This window comes from Pongo abelii, chromosome 12 (assembly GCF_028885655.2).
Source record: "Pongo abelii isolate AG06213 chromosome 12, NHGRI_mPonAbe1-v2.0_pri, whole genome shotgun sequence".
In the NCBI taxonomy this organism is placed as follows: Eukaryota; Metazoa; Chordata; class Mammalia; order Primates; family Hominidae; genus Pongo; species Pongo abelii.
This window is the reverse complement of record NC_071997.2, coordinates 38,641,200-38,665,508: the sequence shown is the minus strand read 5'-3', so window position 1 is coordinate 38,665,508 and position 24,309 is coordinate 38,641,200. Positions and strand designations below refer to the sequence as shown.

Below are 24,309 nucleotides of genomic sequence, written 5' to 3'. Positions count from 1 at the left end.
TTTTGGGACCATTTCAGCTTGAAGCCACCTGAGCCAGACCCAGCTCACAGCATTCCACCCTTCATGCCACCCCCTGCACCTCCTAATCTAATATCTTCAAGAGTAGGACTATCCTCTGCCTCTCATTCTTGACCTTTAAAAAGAAAAACCAGTTCTCCCTCACATTCTCCTCAGTGCTCACTTCTCATCCTCATTCTTCTCTTGCTCACTTTCTCTTACATTGAAATTCTACTCTTATTTATCTCTTTATTTATTTCACTATTGTAAACTAGTGATGGAACTAAATTGTCTTTATTTTGCCTTAGGACAGGGGAGTACATTATGTGATTGGTGTCTAAATGAGGGATCATGTATCTTAATTAAAAACTCTACCCAGGATTTGGTTACATTTTGATGAAGTATTATCATAGTGGCATAGAATCTACAGCTAGTGTGTAACAGCTCCAGACTTGAGGAAGGGTGTCTCTGTTTTAAGTGTCCTTGATCATGAGGCTCAAATGGCAAAAATCTGGTAAGAAAGTCCAGGACAGACTCCCTGACTGCTCTCAGATCTCTGTGTGGAAGGTTAGGGTGCTTCCTGCCATCTTCTTCTGGTAGTCCTTGTCAAATTCTTCATTTTGGGCCACAGTAAAATAGTTCTTCCAGTCTCCAGGCATCCCTGAAACAAGGCAAAATCTCAATGATTGCTGTAGGAGTACAGGGAGAGGTAAGCATGCACCCTTAGGACCCCACCAAGAATGGGGAGAAACAGGCAACTTGCCTCTCAAAGGTTGTACAGTGGTGCTGCTGGAAAAAATAAATAATGGAGTATGAAAAATTACTGGAAAATCTAAGCAGACCATGGGGACCACAGAGTTCCATTTGACATCTTAGACTACAAAGCTTATCTACCTTTCCTCATAAAAGGGGAGATGGAGTGGTCCATAATGCTGGTGGGAAAAGTGGCATAGTTGGCCATTGGGTTTTGCTTCATTACATCAAAGGAGGTGTGATAGATGATTTTATTCAGAATTTCCTCTGATACGTCTTTTTCTAGGAACTTCAGTATCTTCTCAATTTCCCGCTTTGGGTCCTGTATGTGGAGCAGTCACACCAAACAAATCATGTTGGGTCTTCCCTTAGGGGTGATGTTCTATTTGGACAGTATTTGGAGAGAAATTAGTTAAAGGATCATTCGAACAGATTTAAAAAATATTTCTCAAGTGACTCCTAGTGCCAGGCACTGTACTGTCCCAGATACTGTAGCAACACAAAGATGAGGGCTGTCCCTGCCCTCAAGAGGCTTATCTTGAAGGAAAGGAATTAAACATAAACACAAACAATCACAAGGCTGGCTGAGAAAGTACATGCTGCCTGCGTACAGACAGAGTGCCAGGAGATTTGATGGGAAGGAGCAATGATATCTCCTGGGGGAGAACAGGGAAGGTTGTGTGAAGGAGGAACAATGTTGGTGGTGAAGCATAGTATAACTAACTCTAGTATTTGGACTACAACAGATGGCAAAAAGAACCTATGAACTTAACAGAAGGTCACTAAGAGAAGGAATAAAAGGAATCTGAAGTTGACCCAGAAGTATAAATCCTTATTTCTTGGATCTTTTTGATCAAAGAGATACAGAAAGAAAGCTATAGCTTTTGATTAAATTTCTGAGGACATCTTAGATGCCAGTTTTGTAATTCTAGGATGCTGATGCACTGGGTCATGAGAGTGAATTTGTGCAGCCACTCATACACCATGGTTTGAAATTCAGAAATCAGTCCACTGTCCCAATATATGGGACTAATCCTACCAGTGTTTATATGGATTAAACTTTGCTTTATGATGTGAGGTTGAGGTGTGCAAGAGGGAGAAGGAAGCTAAATTTCTTGAACACAACTATGTACACTTTACAAATATGATAGTGTAAATCTTTACAATGATCTCATGAGATAGACATGATACCATTTTGCAGATAAAGATATCTGGCTTATAAGTGTCAGGATCCAACAGAGTGATTCAACTATAAAGCATGTGCTATTTCCTGAGGAAGAAGAATATTTTGAAAACTGAATTACAGCAAAGCAGATTTAGAATACCGAGAAAGTAGTTAGAGCTTTTGAGGATAAAACTGAGTTGCAAACAGTGTCATGGACTTGCACTGAAGGCTCTTCTGCAGGAAAGCCCATGCACTAGGATTCTAAATAGGGATCGATGTATCCTAGGATGTGGGAGGATCTGATGGAGATGGCACAGCCCTCACATCCTTCATGTCCTCGTAGAAGAGATAAAGAATGCGGTGCTGGTCTTTTGCATCCCACCATCCCTTTACGTGGTCATACCAGGAACCCCACAGCACTGAGGGGAGGGAGAGAGATGAGATGTCAATGCCAGCATGAAACTTGTAAAACAAACATGAATATTTCAAATAAAAGGGGACATTTAATAAATACAACCAGAAGACAAAGACCTTGGACAGCATTCTTATTTGCAGAAGACAGGGATATTTTTTTAAAGTAGGGTGATGATAAAAAGTATTCTGGATCCCTTGTTTTATATTTCCAACCTTGAACTTATTACTCCATGAAAGATTGCCTTGTGGCCAGGGATTCAACACCTTTATTTTCCTTGCATCGTCACATAGTGCATTGTCAATATCATGCAATAAATATTGTTCCTGAACAAGCTGATTTTAAAAAGACTTTTACTGTGAAAAATTTGTAAGTACTGGATATTTGGGCACCTTCACTCTCTTCAATGGTAAATAGAAGGAAGAGAGGCTCGCTGGGTATTTTCTGTTGTCTCTGCCAACTCCGCTTTCCATCCTCTTGTGCTCTGCTTTGTGCCCTGCAAAGCGACCTGCATGGACTGTGTCAATGACCTCCTTTGCCCTCAGGATTATAGTTAGACTGTGTCAGCAAGAGGCATAGGAAGGCATTTAGAGGCAGAAGGAGAGAAGGACATTGTGTTTATTTCCCTGATGTCCTTCCTGTTGGCTCACTGCTTCCCCCACCAAAGGCTTTAGCTCCAGTCAAGGGGTCCTCTTTTGTCTCTGGAGAGATATGACTCCCTGCTGGTACTCTCCCCAGAATACTGTACTAGCCCTTGTCAGTTTCCTTAAACTCTGCTCGTAGCCTTGTAAATAGTCTCTTTGTTAAAGTCTTCCCAGATGACCCAGTTTGAGTGTGCCATCTACTTCCTCACAAGACCTTGATGGATACGGCCGTTCAATGAAAATTATCTTCCTTTCTGCTGTCAGCAGGTGAATGAATAAGGAAATATGAACTCACAGTTTTCTTCCACTCACCTTTTCCAGCTTTGAATGTCTCAACATATTCCTCCCATGTACCAGGGTCAGGCAACATTTTATTCATTCTTGAGAAATGATAGTAGGAGACCAGACAGTCCTTGGCATTTCTAGCCACATAGATAATCTGGAATCAGCCAGCAAGAGGAATGAGAGGCAGACAGAAAACAAGACAGAGAAATATCATTATTCAGTGCAGAGGACCATAATCTTAGAAAGCCTCTTTGTAGAACCTTGGACTCTCCTATTTGAATGATTGAATGTTCATCCATTTTCTATGATCAAAGGTGACTATCTCTTCCAGTTTGTCTAGGTGCAGTTCCAATTTATAGCTGTGGTCTTAGCATGATCATTAAGAGCACCCCTTTTCTCTGATAGAAGTGTCCTGTTTGCATGGTGCATACTACATTCACCCTAACTGTGATATTTCTGGAGGTTAAGGAGGCTACCCATGTCTTCATCCATTCAGGGTTCTATAACAAAATACCACATGCTGGGTGGCTCATAAACAACAAAAACTTATTTCTCACAGTTCTACAGGCTGGAGAATCCAAGATAAAGGTGCTGGCAGATTTGGTATATAGTGATCATCTGCTGCCTCAAGACAGCCATGTGTTATAATCATGAATCCCATTCATGAGGGTTCCCTACTCATGGCCTACCTTTCATAATCATGAATCCCATTCATGAGGGTTCCCTACTCATGGCCTAATCTCCTTTCATAATCATGAATCCCATTCATGAGGGTTCCCTACTCATGGCCTAATCTCCTTTCAAAGGTCCCACCTCCTAATATTATCACTGTTGGGGTTAAGATTTCACATATGAATTTTGAAGGGACAAATGCAGACGATAGCATTTGGTATATTTTTCAGTGCGTGGAGGTTCCCCTTGGCTTTCACTAAGCAAGGAATCTAAACTAGGTTCTAGACTGGGAGGAGCTAAAGCAACTAGCCATCTGGTTTAATTTCCATGATATGAATCCCAGCCTTACCGATAAATTATCACTCCTACATTCATTTGCTGATGAGGATGAAGGACCCTTGAGGCAGTGCTAAGTCCATCTTTGGAGCTGTGTGTGATGGTCTTCTTATAGGGCAGGCATGGTCTGGTGAGAAGGAGCTGACTTCTTGGCTTCTTGTCCTGGTGACCCCTCCTCCCCTCATTACTCTGGCTCCCATCCCATCCTACCCTGCTGTATGCAATCTTAGCAGGGCTGGGGAGGAACCATTCTCAGTGGTTTCTCAAGAATTTTTGTCCTGTGTCTCACTACGGAACTTCTGTGTCCAACACAACCAATCATCCAGCCCTATTTTACTCTAAGTGAATTGCCCTAGGTTCTTGCTTTCCATCTTTGCTCACTCAGATGAACACAATCCTGGCATGACTCTGTTTTTCTGCCCCCTTTCTTGCTGCTGGCTTCCTATCCAGCATTTATGAAAGCATTTATGGTGTCAAAAAGTATGATGCAAATGCAAAGTCTTATTATTATGTACGTATATTTTGTGTAATATTCCTTAATGCTTAAGTTGCTTATTGCCTTCTAGGCCTAAATGGAAATAGGAAGTCCTAGGCTAAACAGGGAATGTATTCAGATGTACATTAGGTGTGGGGTCCAATGTCAAATAAAATTTCTGAGAACTTATTGAATCATCTGTATTAATTTCCAATTGCTGCTGTAACAAATTACCACAAATGACTTAAAACAATGTAGATTTATTCTCTCACTATTCTAAAGGCCTGATTTCACTGGGCTAAAGTCAAGGTGTCAGCAAAGCTGTTTCCTTTAATGGCTCTGGGGAGAATTCATTTTCTTGTTTTTAGAATCTAGAGGCCACCTGTAACTCCTTGGCTCTTGACCCCTTCCTTGAATCACTACAAATTCTTGCTTCAGTTGTCACAGCTCCTATTTCCTCCTTTGATATGCTTGTTTCCATCTTTTAAATACCCTTGTGCTGATATTTAAGACCAAGACAATCCAAGATAATCTCTCCATCTCGAGATCCTTAACTTAGTCACATCTGTGTAGTCCATTTTGCAATATACAATAATATTCCCAGGTGCTGGTGATTAGATGTAGGTATCTTGGAGTGACTATTATTCAGCCTACCATGCCACCATAAAATGAAAAACTTGGAGTAAGCTCCCTACAGTCTTTTCCTACTCAAATAATTCACACCAAGTCCAAGTGGATAAATGGAAGTGCTGCCACTGAGATGTTTACATTATTTAGAAGACATGATTTTACAAAAAGATGTTAGTATGATGACTAACCAAGTGTTAGTGTGTCTTCTGACAATGAGTCTACAAGATTTGGAAGTAATATTGGTTCTTGAGGAATAAAATTAACATACAATTAGTGAAGGTATTTATCTGTGGGAATAAACCAAGAAGTTTTCACAAATCCAGGTGATCTGGGTATGATCTCAGGGAAGCAAATCAGCAAATCAGGGAAGCAAAGCAAGCGGATACCTGGAAAACTATTCAATCATATTGTACCTTATTTGGAGATAGAAGATGGACAAAATAAAGAGGTAGTGAGTCATGGAAGCTCAGAAAAAAGAGGATGTCAAAAGCAATCACTCGCATCGTGTATCTGAGCACTGCACCAAGGACAGATAGTCTTGGTTAGACTTGACTGTTATGGTTTCCTTCAGTCTAGAAGGTTGAAAGACTCTGCAGCTGTCATAGCTGAAAAACACTTTTTAACATCAACAGACTCTCTCAGCAATCTTCAGATAACTGTTTACAAAGAAGCTTGTCCACAAGCAGATGATATGTTGGTCTAGCTGATACAAGCATTTGGTTCTGCTGAATGGCTATACTTTTCATTGCAAATGAATAGGTCGATATTTTGTTTATATTACACATTTAATTAATTTAAGACTAACTTATAAAGCAAAAATCAAAAGGAAACCCTGCTACATTCAATGTACACTGCATTTATAGGATCTGAATTAGAAAGTGTCAAAATAAAAACATATTTTTTGAAAATGAAGGAAATAAAGGTCTAACAGTTCCTAGGATCTTGCTTCATGAGATATGCTTTCTGAGAGTCTGTTGATTTCTCAGTTGGTATTAAGGGTGGACCAAACCAATATAAGACAAAATCATATTTCTCATCCTGAAAAGAAGAGAAGCAGATTTTGGATACCAAGGTGTACATAATCTCATCAGGGCAGCCAGATGGTGGCCATGAACACGGGCTGTTCAGATCTCTGAATGTGGAAAGTAAGTGATGGATGGCCTCAGCTGCTGTACTCTGAACCCACTATCATGCTCTTTATAAGACCACATTTCCAAACGGCTGCTCTTGGCTAGTGAGTAACCACAGCAGGCATGCTAAGGCAGGCCCAGTCTATGAGATATGGGATTCTCTGATGGTTGACTTTGGCTAGAGTACTCCCCATCAGCTTGGATGAATCTTGCTCATGGCTGCATTGTAGTGTGAGTTTTCAACTCTCCTTCCTTGCCTCTCCTTCATAGGGGTCAGACTTGCATCATGGTCTTATTGCTCTCCATCCTTATTTGTCTTACTCCTCTTTTTACAGGTTTTCCTCCAAATAATTCTCTTTCAGGTCTGACTCTGCCAGCTCCTTAGAGGACACAATCTAAGAGATCACTGTTCCTCAGGAAATACCTGCTTTGTTTCATTGATCACCTTCTTTGAATGTGGCTTAGATGGCAGACAGTCAGAATAATTTTGTCTGAAAATTTCCCAATATGTACCCAAAAATAATATTTTAAAGGAAGGTGAATCCAGAATGGAGTGTGTGGGAATGTGGAGTAATGCCACCATCTGCCCTATGGCTCCACTGGCTATCTTTCTTTTAGTGTCTTTGAAAGTTTCTACTTAGAGATATTATTTGGCCATGCCATTCAAACTCGGTTTGAAGACTTGGCTCTTCTTACCTTTGAATTTTCTTTCCAGAAGGAAGGTGGTAGCATCTGAACAGGCAGATGAGTCTTCAGAGTTCTAGGAGAAGGCATTTTGTTTGCCAGATCCAGACCTGGGAAATAAGGCCACACAGTTCAGCCAAACATTTCTCATCAGCTGCATAGATTCGATATTAGTACTATGCCAATCATTTGAAATCAGATTGACCTAATAGTCAGCTCTCTGTCTAAAATAATAATTTTTATTTTCCATTTCTGATGACAACTTTACTGTTCATTCTGGTAGAGGAAAGCACTGATGAAATATTGAAAACTATGGAGGCACATTACTTCCCTTAGTTGTTGGGCATTGGTGTGTGCTTGTGTGGGCAGATAAAGATGTTTGAGGTTGGTGAGAACAGCTCTATAATAGCCCCAGTAGCTCTAAAGCATGCAAGATTTTCTTTCAACTTTTACTTTCAAGGTCAAGAACCACAACAGCCATCAGACATGTGCAAGCATTGTGCTGGGAAATATTTTTAGTTGAAAAACTGCCTTATAGTGATCAAGTCATTTTTCCAAGTTAGTAAATGTGAAAGCCAGGATTAGAAATCAGTGAGTCTATGAGTGTGGAGAGTCAAGGAAGAGAAGTTTTGTGAAAAACAGTAGAGAGGCAAGAAAGATTTAGATAAAGCACAGAGGAAGTATTCCTGGAAATAGAAAGTCCAACGCTAACTGCTAAAATGCTGAATATAGGCTGGATGTAGCCATGTGCAGCACCAACTTCAGGGGAGAGGTTTGCAAGTAAAGCATAAGTGTCAGTAATGGAGAAGATAGCTTCTGACGGAGAATAAGATATGTAAGGAAAGGGAAGTTCTCCTTGGAGGCACAGCAGTTAAGGGATAGAAGGAAGCAAGAGGGAGAAAATTAAAGTAAAAATTTTGCATAAAAGAGAGAAAGAAAAAGCATGCCAATTTCTTCTCCTCCCCACTAACCAGTACTAAATACTTATAAACAAAACTGCTCAGAAGAAGGCAGAACTGACAGAAGAGGATGTTTTCAAACTAGAAACTATGTTCATGAAGTATATAAAAATAGGAAAAAAGCACAGATTTCATTGACACAAAGCTACTATAAAGATCAAAGAGTCAAATTAAAAAAAGCTGAAAATGAAAATGCAACATTTTAAACTAAATTAAATATCTTGAAACAAACATTTGAGAATATGAAAATAAAATCTGAAATCAGAACTACAAAAAGTAAGGACAGACATAGACGAAAAAGGAAAGTGAAAAAGATTTGATTGAACTCAACAAAGAAGTAGAAGAAAAGGCAAAATAGCATTAAAAATTAAATTATAAAGTAGATAATGGGGGATAGATTTAAATGAAAATATAAATGCTATTGAAGAAAAGCACTAAAACAATTAAGACAATGACACAAGAAAAAGAAAGAAGTAAAAAGTTTCAGAGAGCAAGTGGCTGACATTGAAGACAGGTGAAGAAGGTCTAACATTAGTAGAAATTGGAGTCCCTGAGAAGAAAATGAAAACAGTGGAATAAAACTAGTATTTAAACCTGTAATCTGAAACAGTTTTCTAGAGAAAAAGACTGGAATTTATATGTTAACCATGGGGTATTGGGAAAGTTGATTCATAATGATCAACTCTGAAATATATGGTAAAATTATTATATTTTATGATTTAAAAAATTCATGCCTTATGCAAAAGATGAAATGATCCTGAAGGTGAATAGAACCAAACTGGCATCAGACTCCTGAAAACATCATGAAAAGCAAAGAAACTGCTGATCAACATTTTAAAGAAATTAAGGACAGAAAATGTGAAAGAAAGATGTTATCCCCAGGCAGGCTGTGCTTCAAGTATCAAGGATAGACCAAAAAAAGGTTTAAATGTGCAAGGACTAGGGAATACAATACACATGTGCCTTTCCTGATCAATTAGCTAGAATAGGTTCCATTCAATCAATAAATGACTTGGAAATCTTTGCAAAAAGGATCGATGGTGAATATTTCACATTATATAATATTACAACTAAATTAATGAGGATAGATCAAGAGTAGAAGAATAATGTGTAAACCTTATAGGTTCCCACAAAGTAGTAATAATACAACTTAATATTTGAAATATGATTATTTGCTGTTGTATAATTAATAGGGGGAGTCACAGTATTCCTTTGAAACCAGCAGATCAGATAGTAAAAAGTTAAGTAAGAGAAAGGAGGAATTAAGGTTTTGTAAAGGGTAATAATACACAAGTAACCACTACAAAAAAATATACAAACTTTTCTAAATACAAACACACCATCGAAACAAACAATCCCCCACTTTTTTAAAACAAAAAGGAAAATAAAAAGGATATACTAAATAGGGAAAGAAACACAGTAAATATTACTTTTTACAACAGTAATTTGAACAAATGATGATATGACATAATTGTGACCAAACATGTCAGTCATATCAGTAAATGTGAGTGGTTTAAATAACCTATTAATATTTTTCAAATTGGCTCATAAAACCTAACTATATGCATTGTACAAGTGAATACCCGGAAACATAATAATTAATATAAGGTAAAAATAAAAGAATGGATAAAGATATAAAACACAATGAAAACTATAAGAAAGCAAGGACTGTGGAGAGCAAGATGATGAATAGAAGGCTCCACTGATCATGCCACCTCTCTGGCCCCTCTGCCGTGCAAGGAATGCCACTTTAATAACTATCTATACCAAAGAAGCACCTTCATAAGAACCAAAAATCAGATGAGCACTCACAGTACTTGGTTTTAACTTTGTATCCCTGAAAGAGGCACTGAAAATGTTAAAAACAAAACAAAACAAAATATGACTCTTGAATTGCCAACAACACCCCTCCTTCGCCCCCATGAAGTGGCAGTGTGGTGCTGAGAGCGTTTCTGTGCATTGGGGTAGGGAGAGCACAGTAATTGTGAGGCATTGAACTCAGTGCTGTCTTACAGCAGAAAGCAAAACTGGACCAAACTCAGCCGGCACATGCCCATGGAGGGAGCATTTAAACCAGCCCTAATCAGATGGGAATCACTGGTTCCAGTGGTTGGAATTTGAGTTCCTGCAAGCCTTGCCACTGAGGTCCAAAGTGCTTTGGGGCTGTAAATAAACCCAAAAGGCAGTATAGGCCACAAGGACTGCCACTCCTAGGAGAGTCCTAGTGCTGCAATGGGCTCAGAGACAATGGGCTGGTCAGGGTATATGACCTACTGAGATACCAGCCCGTGTGGCTAAGGGAGTGCTGGCATCATCCCTCCCCTATTTCCAGGCCGCACAGCTCATAGGACCAAACGAGATCTGTTACTTCCATTTGAGGAGAGAAGTGGGAAGAGTGGGGTGGAGTTTGTCTTGCATCTTGGATACCAGCTCAGTCACAGCAGGATAGGGCACAGGTGAAAGTTTTGAAGCCTCCCTTCCAGGACCTAGCTCCCAGACATTTCTAGACACACTTTGGGCCAGAAGGGAATCCGCTCTCTTAAAGGGAAGGATCTTTAAAAATGAGTCTTGGCCAGGCATGGTGGCTCATGCCTGTAATCCTAGCACTTTGGGAGACTGAGGCAAGTGGATCACGAGGTCAGGAGTTCGAGACTAGCCTGGCCAATATGGTGAAACCCCATCTCTACTAAAAATACAAAAATTAGCCAGGCGTGGTGGCATGCGCATGTAATCTCAGCTACTTGGGAGGCTGAGGCAGGAGGATCGCTTGAACCTGGGAGGCGGGGGTTGCAGTGAGCCAAGATCACAGCATTGCACTCCAGACTGGTCGACAAAGTGAGACTCTGTCTCAAGAAAAAAAAAAAAAAAAAAGAATGAGTCCCGGCAGCATTCATCACCTGCTAACTGAAAAGTCCTTGGGCCCTGAATAACCAGCAGCAACATTCAGGTACTATGTTGAGGGCCTTGAATGAGACCTTGAGACATGCTGGCTTCAGGTACCAGCTTGGCCACAGTGGGATACAGCACCAAGTAGGCTGTTGGAGACTCTAATTCCAGAACTTGGCTCTTGGATGACATTTCTGGACCTTCCCTGGGGCAGAGGGGAGACCACTTCCCTGATGGGTGTGTCCCAGGCCAGGCAACATTCACCACAAGCTGACTGAAGAGCCCTTGGGCCTTCAGGGAACATCAGTGGTAGTCTGGCAGTATTCCCTATGGGCCTGTGGTGGCGGTGGCCATGGGATGAGGCTCCTCTGCCTTTGGAAAGGGGAAGGAAGGGTGGGCAGGACTACATCTTGTGGTTTGAATGCCGGTTTAGTCACAGTACAATAGAACACCAGGTAGACTTCTAAGGTATTTGACAGTAGTCTCTGGCTCCCAGATGCCACCTCTGGAGCATGTGGGAACTCATGATGAAAACCCTTATAAAACGGTATAGAAGAAACATACCTCAACATAATACAAGCCATATATGACAGACCCACAGCTAGTATCATACTGAATGGGGAAAAACTGAAAGCCTTTGCTCTAAAATCTGGAACATGACAAGGATGCCCACTGTCACCACAGTTATTCAATACAGTACTAGAAGTCTTAGCTAGAACAATCAGAGAAGAGAAGGAAATAAAAGACATCCAAATTGGAAAGGAAGAAGTTAAATTATCCTTGTTTGCAGATGATGTAATCTTATATTTGGAAAATCCTAAAGACTCCACAGAAGAACTATCAGAGTTGATAAAAAAATTTGGTAACACAGCAGGATACAAAATCAACATACAAAAATAAGTAGCATTTCTGACAACAGTGAATGATCTGAAAAAGAAATTTTAGAAGTACTCCTGATTATAATAACTACAAATAAAATTAAATACCTAGGAATTAACTTTATCAAAGAACTGAAAGATCTTTATAATGAAAACTATAAAACACTGATGAAAGAAGTTGAAGAAGAAACCAAAAAATGGAAAGATATTCCGTGTCCCTGAATTGGAAGAATCAATATTGTTAAAATGATCATACTACCCAAAGCAAGCTATATATACAATGTAATCTCTATCAAAATACTGATGACATTTTTTCACAGAAATAGAATAAACAATCCTAAAAATTTACATGGAACCACAGAAGACCCAGAATAGCCAAGGCTATCCTAAGCAAAAAGAACAAAACTGGAGGAATCACATTACCTGACTTCAAAAAACGAAAGCACCATGGTACTAGCATAAAAACAGACACACAGATCAATGGAATGGAATAGAGAACCCAGAAACAAATCCACACTCTTACAGTGAACCATTTTTGACAAAGGTGCCAAGAATATACACTGGGGAAAAGACAGTCTCTTCAAAAAATGGTGCTTGGGAAAACTGGGTATCAATAAGCAGAAAAATGAAACTAGACTTCTATCTCTCACTGTATACAAAAATCAAATCAAAATGAATTAAAGACTTAAACCTAAGACCTCAAACTATGAAACTACTACAAGAAAACATTGGGAAAACTCTTCAGGACATTGGTCTGGGCAAAAGTATCTTGAGTAATACCCCACAAGCACAGGCAACAAAAGCAAAAATGGACGAATGGGATCACATCAAGTTAAAAAGGTCCTGCCCAGCAAAAAATACAATTGACAAAGTGAAGAGAAAATCCACAGAATGGGAGAAAATATTTGCAAACTACCCATTTGACAAGGGATTAATAACCAGAATATATAAGGAGCTTAAACAACTGTATGGGAAAAAATCCAATAATCCAATCAAAAATGAGTAAAAGATTTGAATAGACATTTCTGAAAAGAAAACAAACAAATCACAAACAGGCATATGAAAAGGTGCACAACATCATTGATCTTCAGAGAAATCCAAATCAAAACTACAATGAAATATCATCTCATCCTAGCAAAAATGGCTTATATCCAAAAGACAGGCAATAAACAATGCTGGTGAGGATGCAGAGAAAAGGGAAGTTTTCTACACTGTTGTTGGCAATGTAAATTAGTGCAACCACTATAAAGAACACTTTGGAGATTCCTCAAAAAGCTAAATATAGAGCTGCCATAGGATCCAGCAATCCCACTGCTGGGTATGTACCCAAAAGAAAGGAAATCAGTATATCAAAGAGATATCTGCAATCTCATGTTTGTTGTAGCACTGTTCACAATAGCCAAGATTTGGATGCAAGCTAAGTCTCCATCACATGAATGGATAGACACACTTCAGGCCAGAAAGGAATTTGCTGTCTTAAAGGGAGTATTATCCAGCCATAAAAAAAGATCCTGTCATTTGCAACAACATGGATGGAACTGGAGATCATTGTATTAAGCGAAATAAGCCAGGCACAAAAATACAAACATTGCATATTCTCACTAAAAATCTAAATTGAACTCATGGAGATGGTTACCAGAAGCTGGGAATGGTAGTGTGGGTGTTTGTGGGGGATGCGGGGATGGTTAATGGGTACAAAAATTAGTTAGAAAGAATTAATAAGACCTACTATTTGTTAGCACAACAGAGTGACTATAGTCAATAACAATTTAATTGTAAATTTTAAAATAACTAAAAGAGTATAGTGGATTGTTTGTAACACAAAGCATAAATGCCTGAGGAGATGGATACCCCATTCTCCATGATGTAATTATTATGCACTGTATGCCTGTATTAAGACATCTCATGTATCCTGTAAAAATATACATTGATTATGAACCTACAAATGTTAAAAATTAAAAAAGGAAAGCAAGGATTGTGATGCTATAAGATAAATTAAGATTCAACCCCAAATATGTATGACACAAAGAAGAAACTTCATAATGTGAAAGATTCCATTATACTAATAAAATATAGTAACCATGGATATCTATGTACCACATAATCAAGTAACCACTTATGCCAAACAGAAACCACAGCAGATGCAAACAGAACACATTAATAATAGGATATTTTAACTTTCAGTGCAAAATAAGTCAACTGGAAAAAACAGAAGAATACAAAGTGTTTAAACAATGTAATATATTAAATCTTTTGAGTAATAGAGAATATACTTTCTTCTCAAGCAAACAGAAAATTCACAAAATAATTATATATTAAGGCACAAGTAAAACATCAGTAGATTTGATAGCATTGGCATTTTACAAACAATGGTCTCTTATCACAATGCAATAAAACTAGAAATCAAACACAAAGACAAAAACCAAAGAAGCATTTGGGTTGGTTCCAAGTCTTTGCTATTGTGAATAATGCCGCAATAAACATACGTGTGCAAGTGTCTTTATAGCAGCATGATTTATAGTCCTTTGGGTATATACCCAGTAATGGGATGGCTGGGTCGAATGGAATTTCTAGTTCTAGATCCCTGAGGAATCGCCACACTGACTTCCACAAGGGTTGAACTAGTTTACAGTCCCACCAACAGTGTAAAAGTGTTCCTATTTCTCCACATCCTCTCCAGCACCTGTTGTTTCCTGACTTTTTAATGATTGCCATTCTAACTGGTGTGAGATGGTGTCTCATTGTGGTTTTGATTTGCATTTCTCTGATGGCCAGTGATGGTGAGCATTTTTTCATGTGTTTTTTGGCTGCATAAATGTCTTCTTTTGAGAAGTGTCTGTTCATGTCCTTCGCCCACTTTTTGATGGGGTTGTTTGTTTTTTTCTTGTAAATTTTTTGGAGTTCATTGTAGATTCTGGATATTAGCCCTTTGTCAGATGAGTAGGTTGCAAAAATTTTCTCCCATTTTGTAGGTTGCCTGTTCACTCTGATGGTAGTTTCTTTTGCTGTGCAGAAGCTCTTGAGTTTAATTAGATCCCATTTGTCAATTTTGGCTTTTGTTGCCATTGCTTTTGGTGTTTTAGACATGAAGTCCTTGCCCATGCCTATGTCCTGAATGGTAATGCCTAGGTTTTCTTCTAGGGTTTTTATGGTTTTAGGTCTAACATTTAAGTCTTTAATCCATCTTGAATTAATTTTTGTATAAGGTGTAAGGAAGGGATCCAGTTTCAGCTTTCTACATATGGCTAGCCAGTTTTCCCAGCACCATTTATTAAATAGGGAATCCTTTCCCCATTTCTTGTTTTTGTCAGGTTTGTCAAAGATCAGATACTTGTAGATATGTGGCATTATTTCTGACGGCTCTGTTCTGTTCCATTGATCTATATCTCTGTTTTGGTACCAGTACCATGCTGTTTTGGTTACTGTAGCCTTGTAGTATAGTTTGAAGTCAGGTAGTGTGATGCCTCCAGCTTTGTTCTTTTGGCTTAGGATTGACTTGGCGATGCGGGCTCTTTTTTGGTTCCATATGAACTTTAGAGTAGTTTTTTCCAATTCTGTGAAGAAAGTCATTGGTAGCTTGATGGGGATGGCATTGAATCTTGGAACCAACCCAAATGTCCAACAATGATAGACTGGATTAAGAAAATGTGGCACATATACACCATGGAATACTATGCAGCCATAAAAAATGATGAGTTCACGTCCTTTGTAGGGACATGGATGAAATTGGAAATCATCATTCTCAGTAAACTATCGCAAGAACAAAAAACCAAACACCGCATATTCTCACTCATAGGTGGGAATTGAACAATGAGAACACATGGACACAGGAAGGGGAACATCACACTCTGGGGACTGTTGTGGGGTGGGGGGAGGGGGGAGGGATAGCGTTGGGAGATATACCTAATGCTAGATGACGAGTTGGTGGGTGCAGCGCACCAGCATGGCACATGTATACATATGTAACTTACCTGCACATTGCGCACATGTACCATAAAACCTAAAGTATGATAATAATAATAATAATAATAATAAAAGAAAAAAAAATAAAAAAAAATAAAGTAATTATAGTTCATCTTAAAAAAAAAAAAAACAAAAAAAAAACAAAAAAAAAACAAAAAAAAAACCAAAGAAGCACTTTCATCTGGAAATTAAAAACTTCTGCTAAACACCACTGGTATAAAATTACAAAAATTCTGAAAAATGTAGTGAAATTAAATGTAACAAAACACTACATATTAAAAACGAGTACATTTAACATGATGATCAGACAAAAATTGATAGCCCTAAACAAAGAATGAATTTAAATACATGAATTGAATTCCCAAGTCAAAAAACATTTGACTAAATGCAACAGTGGTTTATTATTAAAAACTCTGAGAAAACAAGGAATAAAAAGAAACTTCTTCACTCTGATAAATGATATCTAAAAAATCTGCATCTAATATTATACTTAAGGGTGAAAGAACAAATCCTTTTCCACTAAGATCAGGGACAAGGCAAGAATGTTTGCTCTAATTATTTCTATTCAATACGGCACTGGAGACTCCAGATGATAGTGAAATATGGGAAGAAAAAAGAAATAATAGACATTAAGACTAGAAAGCAAGAAGTAAAATTGTCTTCATTCAAAGAAGACATCATTGTCTGTGTAGAAAATCCACTATCCAATCGAAAAGTACAAAAAATCTAGAATTAATAAGTCAAGTTGCAAGATACAAGGGCCAACAAAAAATCAACATATTTCAACATATCAGCAACATATAAATAAAAATTAAAATACAACAATATTAAAATATATTTTAATAAAATAATAAAAATCCTTATGATTAAATTTGACTAAAGATGTGACAGGCATAATGAAAGCTGTAAATCATTACTGAGTGATATTTAAAACATTCTAAATAATTGGAGACATAAAGCACTTTCATAGGCCAGAAAAGCCAATTTTGTTAGGGTATTAATTCTTTCCAAATAGATGTATAGATTTAATGCAATCCCAGCCAAAATATGAGGAGGTTTTTGTTTCTTTGTTTGCCTGTTGATTTTGGTAGGAACTGACAACTTGATTATAGAATTTATATGAAAATGCAAAGATCCTAGAATAGCTAAAGCAAAAAAAAAAAAAAAAAAAAGGGAGAGAGAGAAAGAAATGGGGAGGTCTTATTTCTACTTAATTTCAAAACTTATAAAACTACAGGAATTATTATAAAACAGTGTAATATTGGCATAAAGACTGGTACATCAAGGAGAGAAGCAGAATAGAAAATCCAGAAATATACCCATACATAAACAGTTAATTAATTTTGGCAAAAGAGTCAAGACAATTCAATGGGAGGAAAGATTAAAAAATATTTTTCAATAAATGTTGCTGAAATAATTGTCCCAATCAATAATAGGGTTTCAATACATATTAGGTATTATTATTTTACAAATGAAGAAGAATTAAGCTTTGAGATGCTTAATGACTTGCTCAAGGTACCCAGATAAAAAAAATCCATACCAGCATTTGAAGCTGAACTGTGTGATTTTAACGTCTATGCCTTCCCACCAAAGGCTTGTCTCCTACTGTGAAAACTACTATTTATTACAATTGGCTTTATAAAAACGTGTCCTTTATTCCCAACTTGATTACAAAATCTTCAAGGGTGCCTTCTCTGTCTTGCATTTCTTAGTATATTTGGTGTAAAGTGTAATGATTTATGGCAGTACTTTTCTCCCCAGGTGTTTTGACATGAACCCCCTTCAAACTTCTTCCCAGTTCCTTATGGACATAGTTTCTAAAAGGCTAACTGCAGAAATGATTTTCCTCTTAGGTGAAAACTGACCCAGTACAGTGGTTCCAACGCCGTAGGTCTCACTCGGGCAAACTTACCTGAGTTGAGAGGTGGGGGCAGCGCCCACTCGATGAAAGGATGGCGGTCAAATGTGTTGGCCCTCTGGCACTTCTGCACATCCCCATCATTTTGGATCATGTCCACAATCTCCTGTGTCCAGGTTGTGCCTAGAAGCATTGGTTATTCTCATCTTCACCCACTCGTGGCATAATTTCATTCTATTTTCATGGTTACTCATGTATTTAGTTAATCTCCCAATTGCTGAATGTTGAGCAGGATCAGCTCACCCGCCCTCTCTTCCACATGACCCCCAAGGTGAGCGGGGCTTCCGCCTACCACCCAGAGTGGGTGGGGCCTCTTCTCTGAGCACCAGCCCCCATCTGTGCTCATTGATTATCATGGTCTGCTTACATATTAGCTTCCTTGCCACTAAGAGCTCTTTGGAGGTAGGGACTCATTCTTTTTTTTTTTTCCTTTATTCCTAGTACATACCATGGGGCTTTGTCCCTAATGAATGTAGCTTCGTGGTTGAATATTGAAGCAAACGAAAGTAGGGAGATACAAAGATGAATTAGCCATTATATCTGCTCTAACAAGCTTACAATATTTTGGGAGGAGATAAGTTGTGACAGAGACTGCTTCTTGCCATAGCTACTATGCATTCTTCCCTTCCCTTTCAAATTAATAGATTCTCAATTTTTAGCTTGGCATATAGTTGTTTGGCTCAAAGGTTATATTTTCTACTATTTCTTGCAGATAAATGTGGCCATGCCAGTAAATTCTGGGAACCTGTCATGAAAGGAAAGAATATGGCCTTATTCCTTCCTTCCTACCTCCTTGCTAGTATTTGGAATGTGCCTGTGGTGGTTGGAGCCCCAGCAGTCATACTGGACCATAAACTCAAAAGCCACACCTGAGGATGGTGGAGCAGAAAGCTAGAAGGGACCAGGATAGCTCATGACCAAGGCAGCCGCTGTTTCAGCCCCAGGCTACCAGCCTCCTGACTGCTCTTCCCTTTGTGTTATTTTGGGTTTTCTAACACTTGTAGTCAAATAGAATCTTCACTGATACAGAAGAGGACTGTAAATGGACGTGTGGGTAGGCAAAAAGGTGGACTGAAGCAGAGAGAGCTAATTGTCCACCAAATATCCATTCTCTTCTTACTACTTTTGATGTCTCTGTGGCTTGCAGCCAAACCTGATGCTAACTGAAACATGAGACCCATACACATAACCGAAAGAGAAACTGTTCCAGGAAGGGCTGTAATGATGTGTAAAGGGCTCCGGGAGTTCAGAGGAGGGCGGACTCACTGCAGAAGGCGTCAATAGGGCTCAGTGGAGGAAAGGGGATGGTAGCTCTGAAATGAAGGGCTGAAGTAGGAATTGAATGTCCATCTTCACAAAGAAGGCACAGCGTCCTAGGTGAGGAGCCTCAGGAGCTAAGAAAAAGGCATGCATATTCCACACTGGGAAGGAAGGAGGGCTCACAGGAAGTTGAGAGGCGCTGGGAGAGATGGGGGAGTAAGACTGGGGAAGCATTGAGGCCTTTGGATGGAGGGCCTTGGGGCCAACTGCATAATTTCCCATGCAAACCGAAACAAAATTTCTGCCCTTAGGTAATACAGGTTTACCTTCACATCTGGGCAAAGAAAAGTGTCCAATGCAAATCAAACAGAAAGGAGATTCTAGAGAAACTGAAACCTACTAATAGCAAGCCCCTACCTAAGTTTATTAAGAAAGCCCTGGCCAGCCAATGCTGAGTTAATAAGAAGGCAGTGAGGCTAAGGAGGGGAGGTTGGAGCCAAAGAGGACAGAAACACATTTCCATGAAATGTGGTGAAGGGACCCTTTTCTGAAATCTTTCTGGTTATGGATTTCTTCATGTTGAGTCAAGTGACCACTGAGAGACTTTCCCAAACTCATTAAAGTCCTTTACCTCACTTGGTCACACTGTCTGAAATTATATATTCAGATAACATGGGGATTACAATGCATCATCACAGTCTTGCTGGTGGTGATGTTCCCATTCCTCCACCCTGCACAAGCCTAGGATGCTCTTTGCCATTTCCGACTTTTGCTTTTCCCACAAACTCCTCTTCCTTTCATAAGATGCTGGTAAATGCCACCTTCCCTTTCTCACATCTTCCCCATCATACTCACATAAATTTTGGCCCCAACTCTGTCAGTACTTTTTAGAGTGGGGTGAAAGCATTCAGTTCCACATCTGTCTCCTCCACTGGAAGGAGCTTCTTAAGGGCAAGAACTGTGGTTAATTCTGGCTTAGCAGATGGGAGCAAGGACTGGCTTGTTGGCAAGTTTACTGTAAGAACTTCTATGCTCTTTGTAATTCCTTCAGTCCTTTGGGGATTTGGGATTCTGGCAATCTCTTTTACAGGGACCAAATGAAAGGAAGATCTTGGATTGTAGAGGATTGGAGATCATGAGCAAGTCTTGTTTTCATTTTTTCCAGGGCCAGCACTGGTGAAAACCTGCATTTTTAAATTGGGAGACTCACTCCAGGTGTCAGTGCTCTGCTAAATCTGCCTTTCCTGCCATTTCCTCATACCCACGTGCCTTTGCATAGGTTGCAATGAGGAGATCATCAGGTTTTGCTTGGAAATTCCAGATTTTGACCCAATTATCACTAATCATTTTGTCCATGAGGATTCCATTCACTTCTCTAGTTTCTGGGTGTAGAAATTTTTCCTCCAGCTGAAGCTCTTTCATCTTCTCCAAGGACATCTTACTGGGAGGACTGGACAGCTGCTTAAAACAAAGGTGTGCTGTGTCATTTCTAATACTTAGAACAGTCAGTCCTTTTTTAAAAAAGACTATTGTCTGAGAGAGTCAGAAGAGACACATAGTGGGAATTTATTACTGTGTTTCATGTTAATTTAAGTGAGAGATGTAAAAACTGTGGGAGCCTGAGAATTGCAAATAGCTTTGTTTCTGGGTAAAGAAAGATGGTAAAGAAATAAGTGCACCTCTGATGGGGATGAACGCTAGGGAGGACCACAAACCTGGGAGATTTTTTAGCTAAGAGCTGGTTTGTGTTGGCTCATCAGAGACGCCTGAGGCCTGAGCCACAAGCAGAGGCCCTGGCGTGGAGCCCAGGGACAGAGGGGCCACTCAGTTCACAGACTTTTGTCAAGTTTGAGCAAGGAAAGGAAGGCTCTCATGCAGTCAGTGCTTAGACTGGTTGGATGCAAACCAGTACTGAAGCAGGCTGGGGGTGGGCCCACTAGATTGCATCTGACCCAGCCTACCACAGAGCTGGGAGAAGGCACAGAACAGGCTTCATTAAGTCATGTTGGGTCTCTATAAGACAGTGATCTTCAGAAGGTTTCAGTCTGGTGGTCTGGGTTACATAGAAATTTCCCTGCATGTTTACAACTCTAGATCTCAAAGCCTGCCCAAATCTCTGTGGAAGAGCGATATGGCAGCTATGGAGGAACTTCACTTTTCTGGGGGAGGAACTCAAACTAGCTTGGGATGTCATCATTATTCCCATAGTAGTTCACTTTAGTTCACTATAGTGAATCTTAGTATATACTTATTAATGTTTCATGTAAAAATGATTTCCTTCTACCCAGAAGGTGCAAGTACAATTGATGCTTCAGGCTGGGCACAGTGGCTCACGCCTGTAATCCCAGCACTTTGGGAGGCCGAGGCGGGTGGATCACGAGGTCAGGAGTTCGAGACCAGCCTGGCCAATATGGTGAAACCCCGTCTCTACTAAATATACAAAAATTAGCCAGGCTTGGTGGTATGCACCTGTAGTCCCAGCTACTTGGGAGGCTGAGACAGGATAATTGCTTGAACACAGGAGGTGGAGGTTGCAGTGAGCCGAGATTGCACCACTATACTCCAGCCTGGGTGACAGAGTGAGACTCTGTCTCAAAAAAAAAAAAAAAAAATTGATGTTTCAGAAATATGTAATGTGCTTCCAGCACACATTTTCTGTGGTATTCATGATCTCATTTAAGAACAAAATTGATGGGTTTCCAGTACCTAGTAGGATAGCTTTAATAGGGCCATGGAGATGTAGATATTAACTTAAAGGAGCAATTGCAAAGGTGGAAAGTTTCTGCAGGCCGATGGAGTCAACCATGGCAGGTGTTAACACTGTACCTGGTAGTGCTACTGCTTCCTCCTAAACGGAAGACATGTTCTAATGAGTTCTTTTAGAAGTTGTTCTAAGTTTGGGTAGGATTTTGAGATATTAAAAAGATGGTATGATTTTTCAAGTGTGCAGAAATGTGATCTCTGAACTATTCCAAAGGAAGCCTCAAAGAAGAGAGAATCTGGTCCTTGATGGGCATCCCTTTTCATCTCCCATCACTCCCTTGCCCCCATGACCTGTGTCTTCTCATCGTTGAACTTACTTCGATCTCCTGAACAACCTTAGACCTTTCGTGACCCTGTTTTGTGTCCCTATACCCATGCTCCTAGGTAATCAATCTTCAACTCATTCTTTAAAACACTCTAAAATGTAACTCCACTAAGCTTTTTTTTTTTTTTTTTTTTTTTTTTTTTTTTGAGACAGAGTCTCTCCCTGTTGCCCAGGCTGGAGTGCAGTGGTGCAATCTAGGTTCACTGCAAGCTCCTCCTCCCGGGTTCACGCCATTCTCCTGCCTCAGCCTCCTAAGTAGCTGGGACTACAGGTGCCTGCCACCGCGCCCGGCTAATTTTTTGTATTTTTAGTAGAGACAGGGTTTCACCATGGTCTCGATCTCCTGATCTCGTGATCCGCCTGCCTCGGCCTCCCAAAGTGCTGGGATTACAGGCGTGAGCCACCGTGCCCGGCCCACTAAGGTTGACCATATGTCTTTTAATGCATGGTTAACATTTGGAAAAATCTCTGTTTCCACTTTAGACACTATGTTCTGGAAGAGAAAGGATTAAGTCATTCATTTAGCTCAGAAAAAAAAAAGTCAAATAGATGTTATCTGTTCCAGGGAGGTAGCACAGAATATGTAAACAGCTTATTCTATAAATTGGAAAGTATACACCTATTACTTTTTCATCACTTTTGTACCAAACCATATTTCCTTGTGGTATTTTATGAATGGAACTAGGCAGAGCCCGTGTGACCAGAAATATGACCCCTAGCACCCCTTCTTCAGCAGACTCCTGTAGCTCCTGTGACCTAGGCCAGATGCCACTAGTGCTATGTTGAGGGAATGTGGAGCTGCAGCTGAATCCTGTCGCTGGGGACTTTCAAGACATCCTTGTGTGTTCAGAGGGACGCACTTCACCTTGGCCTCTGAACAGGAAGGAGCCCTTTCACTAACTTCCTCTGCAATCACACAGCACTGGGAAGAATGAAGCAATAGGCACGATAATGTCTCCCAAAGGTGTCTATGTCCTGATGCCTGCAAACTGTGAATATGTCATCTTCCATGGCAAAAGGGACTTTGCACATGTGGTTGAGTGAAAAAACCTTGAGATGGGGAGACTATCCTGCATTATCTGGGTGAGCCCAATGTGATCAGAAGTGTTCTTATAAGAGGAAGGCAGGAGGTCATGTAATAGTGAAATAGCAAAAGAATTAATGTAACTAACTATTTTTGTTGAAGGGGCCTTTAACTCATTTTATATGTAGGCTGAGATAATTTTGGAGTAGTGAGATAATATATAAAAATAACAATCATGTAGTTTTAAAAACTAACTTTGGGATTAAAAAAAACTATGTTAACAACTATGTTTTTTGAAACATTTATAAAAGCATTGTGACCTGGCCAAAGAGAAAAAAGTTCTTAACCTCCTCAGACCCTCGCTGGCACTCAGATTGTCAGTCACCTGTTTATTGCCACCGTCTCTTCTTCCCCTTTCCCTTAACATAAAAAGAGCCTAAAATTTGTAGTGACTTGAGATGGTACTTTAGGATGCTAGTCTGCCATCTTCTTGGTTTGCTTGCTCTCTTAAAAAATCTGCTTTTCCTTCCACCAACTCTTGTCTCTCATGTTTCTCTTTCGAGTGGCAGGCGGCTGAATCTGGGTTTGGTTAAAACTATGGAGCCCAACATGTGGCTGTGTGCCTCAGGTGGTCTATCCTTCCTGGTTTCCAATGGATGGAGCAATTGCTGTAGCAGCACAGCAGGGCTGCTACCTGGCAGAGTTACACTACCAGGCAGAACAACAACCACTTGTTGAGTGCCATCTGCTTGTGGCTAGCTGATTTCATGGCTAGGATTCCAGGGATGTCCCAGCAACTGTTGAGAATACTTTTGTCTCGGGGATCCTTCCTTCTATCCCCGTTGTGGCATCAGCTACCTACAATGCTTCATTGGTGCAAGGAGAAGCAGTGTCTGGGGGAGTCAGTGGACTCCAGGACTGGGTAAGTTGCCAGTTTGTATAACTAGGAACTCCCTTCCCCTCCATTTGGGCTTTTCCTCTGAATAAGCCACTTTGTTTTTGTCTTTGATTGGTATACCCTGTTGGAAAGGGGAATAGTTGCTGGACTTTTACCCAATTTGAGAACTGGTTCGTTTTCATTTGTCTGCCAGTTATCTTTATGCACTCTTGCTTACATGTTTAAAAACATGAGAAAGTTCAAAGGCAAGCC

The 24,309-nt window shown here is 39.8% G+C and overlaps 1 protein-coding gene across 1 annotated transcript; it reads right to left on the bottom strand.

Moving 5' to 3' along the window:
* Positions 1 to 376: 376 nt before the first annotated feature.
* On the bottom strand, positions 377 to 20,484 carry LOC100458364 (sulfotransferase 1C1). Its single transcript, XM_054547775.1, has 7 exons — positions 20,313 to 20,484; positions 17,782 to 17,910; positions 7,196 to 7,293; positions 3,284 to 3,410; positions 2,240 to 2,334; positions 892 to 1,072; positions 377 to 658 (listed from the first exon to the last, which is right to left on the bottom strand). Exons 1-7 carry the CDS (start codon positions 20,482 to 20,484, stop codon positions 546 to 548), a joined length of 915 nt encoding a protein of 304 aa, XP_054403750.1. The 3' UTR covers positions 377 to 545.
* Positions 20,485 to 24,309: the final 3,825 nt, after the last annotated feature.